We start from the raw sequence: 12,883 nt of genomic DNA, 5'->3' as shown, positions 1-12,883 counted from the left end.
TAGAAGCATGGTCATGAATAGGGCTGTTTAAAAAAATCCAAGAACTGAACCCAACTGGAGTTAAAATAACTAAACCGTTATGTTTGGTTAGTGAACCAAACCATTATGCACAAACAGTTCTAGAACCGAACTGTAATTGAAACTGAACTCGAATCGAACAAAAACTAAAAACTAAAAATGCTTAAAACAAGTTAAATATTTTCTTTTTTAAAAATTGAAAAATAACTTAACGGTTCAGTTCTTTGATAAACAGTTCGGTTTGGGAAAATTGTCTTCTAACAGTTCGGTACGGTTCGGAATTTCATAACGGTATACCAAACCAATAATTTTGGTTCTTAGTAAGTTGAAACGGTTCGGTTCAGTTCGAGTGAATTTTTACTATGGTTCAGTTCAGTTCGGTTTAGTTTTTTTGGGAATACTGTAGCATGAACATTCCTAGTCATGAATAGAATATTAAGGCGAAAATTGATCAATATAGCCGACCTCACTTAGTGGGATAAGACTTGATTGTTGTTGTTGTTGTTTGATTGATTAATGTTTATGAAAGTTTAGCAACAATAGGGTGAGATTGAAGGCTCTAAGGCTTGACCAAGTTTGAGCCAGTTGTAATTTGACCAAGGTTTACATTACACATAGGTCATCAAAATATTGTGAAGTCTATAACACTATGTAATTATGTACATTAAAGAATAAATATTGTTTTTTGTTAAGGGTTGTTAAGTCAAGTTCTCAAGTCGGAGGAACTGTACGAGTATCTCTGTGGGTTTAGGGATACAGTCTCTACAGTCCACACTCCACACTATCCTGGTTTACTACACTAGCCTGTTCATTTGGTTGTTATAAAAAAACCAAAAGTAGTTATAAGAGTTGTTAAGAGTCTCATATTTGGATGAAGTAAAGTCTGAAAATAATTTTTATAAGAGGAGGCAATCCTCACCTTATAAAATGGTTTTGTGAGGGTTGAGTTAGGATCAACCAAATTTCAAAGATGGTATGATAACCCATCCAAATTCCATTGGGTCACCCAATATTGGGTTGCACTTCGAATGTCCAGTCCCAAGTGTGAGTGTGTATGGTAAGAACCCCTTATTGGATCCTGGAAAGGATTTTATAAGACGGAATAGGCTTCACCTTACAAACCAGTTTTATAAGAGTTGTGTTAATCCTAACTCAAATTCTAAGAGTTAATTGGGCAAGTTAATGGGGCAGCTCTCCTATTATCTAGTTGAAATAGCTATCTTGATCTAGTCATAATATATTGGGCTATTGATTAGGATTCTTGCAATCTGATTGGTGGTTTGATTTTGCTGAGCCAAGAGAGAAAGATCCAAAGTAAGTAGGCTTTACATCTGCTTATTTGAAATGCAATTTTCCTTTTCATTTACTAAAGGAAAATGTTCTAGTTAGTTTATTTTTTTTCTTGTAGCATGAGTTGCATTATCTTGAATTAACTGTATCTGCATCTTACTTACAATGATGTCAGTACAACAATACTAGCTTCTTATTTACTGTATAATAAATAGCTCAGCGCTTTCAGTTCTCATTAATGTTGATTCAAACATTTTTGTTGACAGTTATGATGATAGAGCTACAACCCAGAAAATATTGCAAAAGCTAAAACTTGAGAATTTCCAGGTGTGTTTCATATGAGCCATGTGTGCGGTGCAGCTGCTGTTCCTGAACAAATTTGGAATATGATAGTACAAATTGCTTCATGATAGTTATATTTATAATTTATCTTCTTACTATTCAGCTGGGTAGGACTAAAGTGTTTCTCAGGGCTGGTCAAATCGGTATTTTAGACTCTAGGCGAGCTGAAGTTTTGGACAATGCTGCAAAATGTATTCAGCGTCGGCTGCATACATTTATTGCTCACAGAGATTTCATCTCAACTCGAGTTGCTGCAGTTTCTCTTCAAGCATGCTGCAGGGGTCAGTGTTGTTGATGTTTAATAATATAATTCTCCATAATTTGCTTTTTAAAACTTGTTATCAATAAATATATTTTGGTAGCACTTCATCTCCTTTGAGATTCTTTTGTCAGGAATATGACAATACATAGCTTCTTTTCTGCTTTGGATAGTACTTGATTTGTACTTTTGGCTGTAAAGCCTTTTCAGAACCTTTTGAATTCAGTTATACATATTACCATAGATATATCACATGTAAAATGTTGGAGTCTCCACTTCGACCAGTGATTGTCTGGTCTTTATCGGTTCTTGTTTTTCCAGGATGCCTTGCAAGGAGGATATATGCTTTTAAGCGGGAGAATGCAGCAGCTATCTCCATTCAGAAATATATTCGTATGGGTCTGACGAGGCGTGTTTACATGACACTGTACTCTTCTGCTATCATCATACAATCAAATGTTCGCGGTTTCACAACTCGCCAAAGATTTTTGCATAGAAAAGAACACAAAGCTGCTACTATTATTCAGGTGTTTTATCACGAAACGAATGTATTATGTTTTTGGTGTGACCTTTAGAATGTCGAAGCAATGACCTCTTCATCGTCATCATTTTAATAAATTTATTTATTTTACTTATGGTGGATAGTGCTTTGAAATCTTATGCATTGGAGTGCAATTATGATTGATCATGTGAAACTTTCAAGTCTAAGTTTTTTAAGTTTCATTTCTCACGCATGCTTTCTTGTAGGACATGATAAATTATACATCACTTTAAATTGCTTCACATTTCTGGTTGATATGGTGGATTCTGATGTTATTTTATCATAAATGGAACATTCACATATAGGCGTATTGGAGGATGTGCAAGGTTCGGTCTGCTTTCAAACAACATCAATTTTCAATTGTGGCAATACAATGCCTTTGGCGCTGTAAACAAGCAAAAAAACAGCTTCGTAGACTTAAACAAGTATGGTCTTTTTACCTTTCTCTTATTTTGAAAGGGGGAAATGCATCAATAGTTGTTCTAACTTATTTTCATTTTTAATTCCCTATTCCAGGAGGCTAGTGAAGCCGGTGCCTTGCGTTTAGCCAAGACTAAACTTGAGAAACAATTGGAAGAGCTCACATGGCGTTTGCATCTTGAAAAAAAATTAAGGGTATTGCTTCAAAATATTACGAGTTTCTCTCACGCTGATTCCATGACTTTATTTTTTTTGGAATTTAAATGATTTAAATTATAAACTGTTGGTGTTGGTATGAAAGCTCGTGTTATGTAATAATGCTTATGCTAAACATATTGATAATACAATCTTAATCTCATAAGTAAAAGATTGTCCTAATGCTATGCTGTGGTTTATTTTTGGAAGGTATGCTCATATTTTCAAGGTTGAATCTTTTACCCATACAAATTGTTTGGGTTAGAGTTATACTCTTCGCTAGTCAGTACATGATCTATTTCAGGAGACCGGTATTTCAGATATGCAAAAAGATTGGACAGATTTATCGCAGACTATTTTTGCATGACTATTATTTGTCTAGATTTTGTTTCTTTATGTTCTGAGGATTTCTGGCGTTCCTTCTTTCTAATTAAAATACAACTTCTCATACAAATAATTGTCCTCATGCATGATTTTCATATATTGCTGTAGTTATTGGTTATACTTTTAAGTTTTAGAACAGAGGGCCAACATACCCATCAGTTCTTTTTTATTATGTTACAAAATTAATAGTTTGATTTATGCAGGTAAGACTCATGGAACTTGTTATAATGTATTCTGCATTGTTTTCAGGTGTCTAATGAAGAGGCTAAGCAAGTTGAGATTTCCAAGTTTCAGAAGGCATTGGAAGCTCTCAATTGTGAATTAGATGGAGCTAAATTGGCAACTATCAATGAGTCGAATAAGAATGCAATTTTGCAAAATCAATTGCAACTATCAGAAAAGGAAAAATCTGCTTTAGAAAGAGAGCTAGTTGTAATGAACGAAGTGCGAAAGGAAAATGCTCTGATGAAGGTACTTTGAGTAATGCTGAATGGCTGTGTTTCTACGAGTTAGTTTAAATTTGATGGTTTATAAATTTCAACTAATTTTGTCATGAAAATTACAAGGTGGGATTTTTGTTCTTTGTGGTTTAAAATCTAAAGTTCTACTTTCTAAACTTATTCTCGATCTTGAAATTGTTTGTGTACAAGAACTTATCCTTTAAATTTTATGAAATTATATTTATGCAGAATCATGTTATATAATTTGAAAACAATAAAGTGTGGTTGTGGGTGTATAGGATATGCTAGAGAAGTTGCATATGAGGTTGTTGGTAGAGAGACTAAATGGCATGATCTGTTATACATGGCCTGAGAATATTCGACAGATAATTTATAACATACATATGACATGCTTGGAAACTTGTTAGTGTTGCATCAGAAGAAATTTATGTTTGAAGATGTTTATCGTTCCCTACGTCAGGTTCATGTTTGCTTGTTTCCTCTATTAAAATAGAGGTGTGTTATATTTCTTGTTTGACATTTATAGGCTTCTATGGATGCCTTGGAAAAGAAGAGCACAGCTTTGGAGCACGAGCTTGTGAATGCTCAAAAAGACCATAATGAAACAATTCAGAAAATGAGGGAGTTTGAACAGAAGAGTTCTCAACTTGCACAAAATATGAAAAGGTACATTTTTTCTGCTCAGTTCTATTTTATAAATAGATTTAATTTCTCAGTGCCAGCTACGTTTGTCTTTTCCGATTGTACTGCATCTTCTTGAACTGTTATAAATTTGATGGTTCACATGCTTTGATTTTCTTAAATACAGTGTTTTTGTTTGTTATTGCCAATTTTTCTACATGTATTTTTTATGTAGTCTTGAAGAAAAGCTATTGAGTTTGGAGAATGAAAATCAAGTGCTTCGCCAGAAAGCCTTAACTGTATCTCCTAAGAGTAATCGTCCTAGTTTTACAAAGTCATCATCAGAAGTAAGTTTCCTCTTGCATATTGACATTCTCTTCAACAAATGTTTATTAAAACTTTATTTTGCATTATTCCTTATTACTCCCTCCTTTTTTTTTTATTATAAGTCGCCTATAAAAATACTTTGTACTAAATTATGAGTCGTTTTACAATACCAATATTTTAATCAATACCAATAAATCATTAATGTTATTTTTCTAATATACCCTTAAACATTTATTATCCTCTTTTCTATCAATTCTTTAAATTTATATTTTTATACCATTAATGGAGGATAATTTTGTAAACTCCCTTTTAATTTCTCTTTTTTATACAACAACAATTATATTTCTTAATACGTTTGAAAATGTCAAAACTACTTATAGTAAAAAAAGGAGATAGTAATAAGAGTTATCGATAGCGGCGCTATCCCGGGATAGTGGCCCAGAGCTGTGACCCTCCGCTATTTAATGTTTAGCGGGTAGTGGGGCGCTTCCCGGCCCGAGCGGGTTTGAACTGTTTTGAACACGAAAATTCAGATTTACCCTTAAAATAAAAAAAAAAAATCTTATTTGATTTTACATACTAGTCATTTATTTTAAATACTAGTCATTTATTTTAAATACTAGTCATTTAATAACTCTTCCTCTTCTTCCTCTTTTATTTGTTTGGTTTTACATTAAATATATGTTTTATAGTTTATTCATATGATTAGTCTAAAAAATAGTCAAATAGCGGTTATTCCGCTATCCGCTATTCCGCTGTCCCATTTTTGGGGTCGGCCGTACTCTGCTCCGCTATCTGGGATTGATAATTTTGGTAGTAATTTGTATCTTAGTGCTCCAAATTCCCAAATAGCTGATATATATTAATAAGCTTTTGGTGAGGTGAAAACATCAAAGTTATTGCATAGCAATATATTTAGTTTTATTACTAAAAAACATGTTTAATTTATTTATTATTCTCTCTGAAGCAGAAATTCTCAAGGACAATAGCCCTCAACACTGAGCAAAACCCAGTATATGTAAGATGCTTTCTCCTTGGCTTCCTATGTTGAAAATTGGAATTAAATGTAACTATAACGATTTTTCATTTGCTATAATTTGTTGCAGGAATCACCTACACCCACGAAACTTATGCCCTCTTTTACACGTGGCTTGTCAGATTCTCGTCGATCTAAATTAACAGCAGAAAGGCACCAGGCATCACCCTTGTTTCACTTATTCTAAACCCTACACTTTTAGTTTTTGACATTCTGCTGTGTTTAGATTACTGCCAATTTTGTTTGTTTGTTTGTTAATTTTCATCTTTATGTTGAACTTGTAGGATTTAGATAAATACACGAGAGAATTGAGACTTGGAATATTAATGATAATAACTAACTTGATACAACATACTGAACACTACTCCCTTTTACAAGGACATAAGACTCTCAATTTTAAATAAACTGGGAAATCAGGAAATAAATCTTGATAAAAACTGTTAAAAGTCTCACATAGAAAAGAATATGGTCTCATTATATGTTTATAAGTAAAGGCAATCTTCAAACTTACATGGCAGTTTTGTAAGGATGTGTTAAACCTAACCACAATTCTAAGTTGGTATCTAGAGCTTGGTTTGATTCCTTTCTCTCCACGTGGAGTTCCCTAATAATTGGAAATATATTAGTAGTTTTTGTTTTGAACAAGGTTTGAAATCATAGTTCTTTTGTCTTTGAGTTCAACCACCGTCAAGGCTAACAGTAGTTTATTTTTCACTCTGGGTGTTGGATGTCCAATAGACACTTTCGTTAGTCCCGAAATAGTTAAGGATTTAAGTTTATTGCCTTCAGAAAAACTTCAAAAGCCGCATTTGACAATACTACGATCCCTCTATCAGATTCTCCGGAGTAGTTCAGTCTCTGAAGTGCCTCTGTATACCGCTATCTCACGCGCGCCATCACACATGTTTCTGCTACTGTCCAGCGCCATCCTCCAGACATCTAATGTGGTCGGTGTAGGTTCTGGTAGACTCACCTTTGTGGTTCTGTTGGGACCGCTTACAGTTTGTGGGTCCCACATTCAAGGTGTGTTCCAGATGTTTCTCATGTTTCATAGGTCCTGTGATGTGTGCCAAAAAAATATAATACATGTTAATATTGTAGTGTATTATTTGGTTATTAATTAATTTAAAAAAACAGAGCAATATGACATCTAATCTTAGGAGGTCTTCTAAGACACTCAGATTAGAACTTGATCCTAGAAGATGAAATAAGAGCACCAACATATTATCAAAGATATTATGAGATATTTCATACATTGTAAGATTCTCCCTCAAGCTTACTTACTAGGAAATTGATCTTAATTTCATAGGAAAATGATGTCGTTTAGTGGTATCATGAACTGCTTGTACTTAGGTCATCGATACTCAGATTTCAAAAAACTATATCAATATATTCATCACAAAGATTCATGAGTTGAGGGTAAAGATCAGATATAAAGAGGCTGTCTTGTTTAAAATTAGCTATGTCGGGCTCAAGTTGGAATCTTCAGACTGCATTGTTCTTGCTATAAATTTTCTTCAAGACCACATTGTTGCTGCAATCTTGTGTGGTGGAAGGTTCCGAATAACATTGGGATTAACATAACTGATGATCCATGACATGCTTTAAGCATCTTTGACTTTCCGTTTGACATGTTTAACCTTATCTTTGTCTTTGTTAGGGGCAGGTGTTGTGTCGTCAACATAATCCCACAAATCTTTTCCTTTGACATATAAAACAGAATTGGAGTTCCCAAGATGAATAGTCTTTGCCATAAAGGCAAACCATGAAAACATCATGTTTTGCTTTCGGACATTGACTCCGAAAACATTGGAAACACAATATGGAAATCTGGATTGAAAAGTGAATAACCCCAAGAAAAAATAAATATTGAGAAACTTGGACAAGGGTATAAGAAACACAAGATATATTTTCTCCAATATATCTTTAACTGCCATATCCTAATTAATAGCACTGATCCTCAGCCCAAAAATCTGCAACTAAGGTATACACACTTAGCAGTTTATCATCCTAATTAATAATTAATAGCATTTTCATTTATCCTTATTAATAAAATGTGAGTTACAAATGCATAGCATTTGCTAACATTAAGCCTGTTGACAGCTAGTGTATCTAGGATGAAGATGAGACATGTGCGCCTGGGAGCTGGGTTGGCGCGAGACATAAACAACCTAGGTCACCATCACAATAACCATCAATAGGAAAAGAAGACACCACTAATATGATTCATTTGTAGGAAAAGAGTCGCTATCGGAATAATTGCCAACGGGAATAAAAGCCACTGATATGATCCATAGATTTTAACTTTATGTTAACAACCATGACAACATTTGTGATGTTGATCCTTTGGAATAAGTGTGTGAATACCAAATCTTTTTATATCTCCTCCAATCAAATCTTATACTAAACATGGAGAATTCGTTTTTGTCACATCTTTAGAGAAAAACTTTCTCTAACATCCTCAAAATATATGTTTATTCCAGGAATCAGCTTGATGATATCTTCATAAGATCTTTTTAGGTTCCTTGGGTTGCTTGTAGTGTATATGCTTCAGCTTGTGGGTGTGTTAAGAATTATGTTTCAAATATTATTCAGGATTTGACAGACTCGTGTGTATTTATTATTTTCTTTCTTAATTTCCTTATTTATTTGACTCTAATATATTACCTTTAGGGATTGATTTGGTTAGTATCTTGTTTAGGTAGTCAGATATGGTACACATTATTAATGATCTAATAATACAAAATGATTTTTTGTCGGTCTCAATTGGCTAACAGTTGCCCTATGTTTTCCAGGATAACTATGCATTCCTCACTAGGTGTATTAAAGAGGATCTGGGTTTCAAAAAAAGTAAACCTGTGGCAGCTAGTATCATATACAAATGTCTTCTTCATTGGCATGCATTTGAGTCTGAGCGCACAGCCATATTTGATTTCATAATTGATGGAATTAATGAAGTCATAAAAGTAAGTGATTTGCTCCTATTTTTCACACCATCCTTTTTTATTCTATTATGCTCTTTTTCTTCTACTTAGAATTTGATTATGAAAGTGTTTTGGCATAGGAAACAGTTGTTCTTTTTTAGTGCTGTACTCTATCTAAATTTTAGGATGCTCTTATAATTTTTGAGATTTATTTGTTTTATTGGTATCTGCTTCAGGTTAGAGATGATGACACTGTCTTGCCATATTGGTTGTCCAATACCTCCGCACTTGTGTGCCTTTTACAGAGAAATGTCCGTTCAAATGGTTTCTTAAATACCACTGGTCAACGTTATGCTGGATCATCTGGATTGACCAGCCGGATGGGGCATGTAAGTTATACTCCTGAATATTGATGTTAGATTTTATAACTTAGCATTAGGAATTTTTTTGCTTCACTGTGATAGTTGTTGACTCAGTCTAAGCATTTGCATTATAGTTGTTAAATTGAGTGTTGTAACTTCCTAGGTAATAATGATAAACACTACCTAGTATGAAAGTTGAAATTTTGACTTGAAATTTGAGGCCGAGTTTTTTTTTTTGTATTGTTTCATTAGCACAATATCAGATAGATAGCTTTAAAATTTCAAATTGACTCAAGTTTATTTTCTTCTTAGTTTTATTTCAGTTTCAATGGAAAAAATATACAATATTTTGGCTAGTAAATTTTCATGAGCAAATTATTGTTTTGAGAAAAGAAATCTTACTCAAGAATTTTTGCCAGAAAAAGGTACTGGATACAGTATCCTTTAAGCAAGGAAGAAGAATGGTTGAAGGGAGAGTTTTGATCCAGGAAATGGTGGAGCCATGCTCCTGAAGTAGTGGAGGCAATCTGTTTAAAAAATACTAATAATTATTTTTATTATTATGCACATGAAGAAAAACTTATAATATAAAAATAAGAATACTTTAATTTACTTAATAAAAAAAAGGGTAAGGTGGAATTCACAATATATAAAAACAGGGGCAATCATTGGGTTCAATACTTAAATTGGGGGCAAAATATCTATAAATAAAACCAAGGTATTATGTAGTATTTCTTAAAACTGAGGGGGCAATTAGATCAGGGCCCACTGTTGTTGCAACATGGGCCTGCCACTAGATCAGTGCAAGTGCACCAAAGAGCTTAATAGATAACATGCTATTGTAACACACTTCCTTCATTCATAGTAAACCCAAAGTGTTAGTCAGATAAACTGTTGCAACTTGCAAATAAAGGACTTTTATTTTTTATTTTTTTTTATGTGGTATTAGATATAGGGAATATAGAAGTTTGAGGTTGACTATGCTAGAAAGGGAGAGTAACAATCTGTGTGGTCTGAGAAAGCCAAATTTGTTTTCCCCCTTTTCCCCCTTGTATAGTTACAATAAAAATGTCATCTATTTCACTTTTTTCTTTTCCTTTAAAATATTTGTACAACAAACAACTGTTTATTGTTTTTACTGTTTTCTAAACAAATCTTTGAAGCAAGACAAAATAAACGGATTGAGACAAAAATTATTAGTGTATAGGTTGATAAAGTTATTAGACAATCAATGGTCAACGCTGTTATGACGAAAATGGATGGTGTAGAGGTGCGAAAGCACTTCTTTAAATACCAATTCATTGCAGAACAAGTGATCCAATTATATGTTTGCACTTTTATATTATCTCCAAATGTTGAAGGCCAATAATGATTACAACATTCTTGACACATCTGAATTTTGAAATTATAATAATAAATTGGTTTTGCCCAAAGGTTTCTCTATTAACAAGCTTTTGCAAATTACACAAATTGTTATTGCTGCCTAGAGAAAAGCTCAATGATGAACTAAGTGGACAAGAGCATATATATTTTTTCAATTTTATATTTTTATTACTGATTATTTGAGACAATATATGAATAACAGCACCTTTTGTATTATTTAATTATTTATACTCAGTTTTCTAGGTTTGGCGCAATCAGTTGCTGTCTAATTTTTTATTATTTGAGTAAGTGTAGAAAAATATTTCTAAGTAAATATATTAATTGTGTAAACATACTGCTAATATGCTCATGTAGACTATGCTATGGCTAACGAGCCTGATTAATGGGCTTGATAAAAAGATTACACACAATTACAAAATATATGCCTAATAATTACAAATACCACCATTTGTTCACAACAATAATGACACTAAGTAAGAAGCCTTTTAACAAAATTACCAATCAAAGCATTGATAGAAACAGCGATTAAAAAAGAGAGTAAAAGCATGATTCAAAAGATGGGAAAAAATCTTATAAATTTGTGTAACAAAGTGTAATTTTGTTATCATTTATGCAGATTTTACATGTTATTTCAGTAGTAATGACCCGCGGGTCTCCCAGTCCCTGCTTTCTTTATCTTCCTCTTTATTTAGTTTGATGCCATTTCCAGGCAATGAAGTCTCCATTGAAGTTAATTGGATATAATGATGGTATATCACATGTGGAGGCAAGATATCCAGCTATGCTATTTAAGCAACAACTAACTGCTTGTGTAGAGAAGATTTTTGGCCTAATACGTGATAATTTGAAAAAGGAACTTTCTCCACTTCTGGCATTATGTATTCAGGTGGGCTTTCTTACTCCTGGCTAATTTTTGTGAATTCATGTAATTTGTGACTAAATTTCCAAGTCACATTATGTGTGTCAAGGTGCCAATATTTGTTAGGAACCCAATTTAAGAGAGAAGAGAAAAGTATTATTTATGAGAAAAAAGAAACTATTACAGGGAATGAATTCCCTATAATCCTATAATCCTGGAATTAAGCTCCTCAAAGGAAGAAGAAATCCTTCCTTTTACCCATAACCTTATTTTTGTTTGTGATTTCAGTGTTTTGGAAATTTTGGTCTTTTAATGGGTTCATTATACATTTTCCCTATTTACATTCTTCTATTACTGATATGATATGAAATAAAATTATAGTGTAATATAATATAAAGAATAATTACCAAGTAATTAGATTTGTTGATTTTATATTCATTATTCTAATAATGATGATCTCTCGAAGACCCTTTTCTATTATTTTACCTTAAGTGTCCTTTTCTAAACACTGTTTAATTTAGAATATGATTGTGTCAATTGATCCTTTTAGCTAAACTGCTGTACCTGTATACTGGTGTCTAAGCTTTGGTCACACACAGTTTTTAAATGAAATTTACAAAGATTGAAACTTCTGTTATGATACTGGTTAGGCACCCAAGACAGGGCGGGCACAAAGTGGAAAATCATCTAGATCTCCTGGGGGGCTTCCTCAACAATCACCTGGCGGCCAATGGGACAACATCATCAATTTTTTGAATTCACTCTTGAACCAATTATGTGCGAATAATGTAAGTTCTTCATTGTTTTAATCACCTGATTGTTACTTTGCTTTATTGGTGTTCATTCCTTTTTATTGGTAAATTTCCTTGTATAATACTTGGGCTGGAATCGGCTCTTTACAATGTAAAAGAAGAAATTAATTAAGACAAAGAAAAAGTAGCTGCAAAGAGTCTGGATAACAAGGGAAGCTCCCAATCACAAAGAAAACAAGAGCAAGGTAGAAAAAACAATAAAAATTAGCGACCAATCTCTGAACATATTTTTAAGGGAAGCCCCTGAAAAGAACCACCTACTTTAACACCTAATAGAAGCAACAAATCTAATCTTATGCCCCTAGTAGCTGATATTTCACTGACATTTCCTTTAAGTCGCAAAAGTTACACTCCAATCAAATGCAAAAGTGTATCATTGATTGCACTTTGCCTTGAAATTTCAGCTTCTTGCATGAGCCAGTAGTCGTTCTCTTCTGTCAATCAATAATTGTGTAGTTTTCATCTGGTCATCTTTTTTTAATACTCTCATAAAGCGGCAGCTTTTACTTTTTTTTCTTCCTTTTTTCAAAAGATTAGGAAATCCATAGTTTATACCTAGGAACCAAGGAATTTAGTTCAAAGGAAAGAACTATGTTATTGACAGATTGAGAAAGAATAAAAGAGAGAAGCAAATAGGAGATAAATTTCT

At 33.1% G+C, this 12,883-nt stretch overlaps 1 protein-coding gene across 6 annotated transcripts in view; it reads left to right on the top strand.

Moving 5' to 3' along the window:
* LOC131660747 (myosin-15-like) overlaps positions 1-12,883 on the top strand; it is a 28,955-nt gene that overhangs the window by 11,409 nt on the left and 4,663 nt on the right. For all 6 annotated transcript variants that reach the window (XM_058930054.1, XM_058930057.1, XM_058930052.1 and 3 more), the window contains 14 exons: positions 1,575-1,635; positions 1,754-1,931; positions 2,231-2,436; positions 2,756-2,875; positions 2,967-3,065; positions 3,699-3,920; positions 4,437-4,576; positions 4,767-4,878; positions 5,829-5,876; positions 5,965-6,054; positions 8,690-8,860; positions 9,055-9,207; positions 11,273-11,449; positions 12,073-12,210. In XM_058930054.1, the coding sequence (XP_058786037.1) occupies positions 1,575-1,635; positions 1,754-1,931; positions 2,231-2,436; positions 2,756-2,875; positions 2,967-3,065; positions 3,699-3,920; positions 4,437-4,576; positions 4,767-4,878; positions 5,829-5,876; positions 5,965-6,054; positions 8,690-8,860; positions 9,055-9,207; positions 11,273-11,449; positions 12,073-12,210 (1,915 nt within the window). The remainder of the gene's footprint in view (positions 1-1,574; positions 1,636-1,753; positions 1,932-2,230; positions 2,437-2,755; positions 2,876-2,966; positions 3,066-3,698; positions 3,921-4,436; positions 4,577-4,766; positions 4,879-5,828; positions 5,877-5,964; positions 6,055-8,689; positions 8,861-9,054; positions 9,208-11,272; positions 11,450-12,072; positions 12,211-12,883) is intronic.

Source organism: Vicia villosa, linkage group LG3 (assembly GCF_029867415.1).
Source record: "Vicia villosa cultivar HV-30 ecotype Madison, WI linkage group LG3, Vvil1.0, whole genome shotgun sequence".
Lineage (NCBI taxonomy): Eukaryota > Viridiplantae > Streptophyta > Magnoliopsida > Fabales > Fabaceae > Vicia > Vicia villosa.
This window is presented reverse-complemented; position numbering and strand designations above follow the sequence as displayed.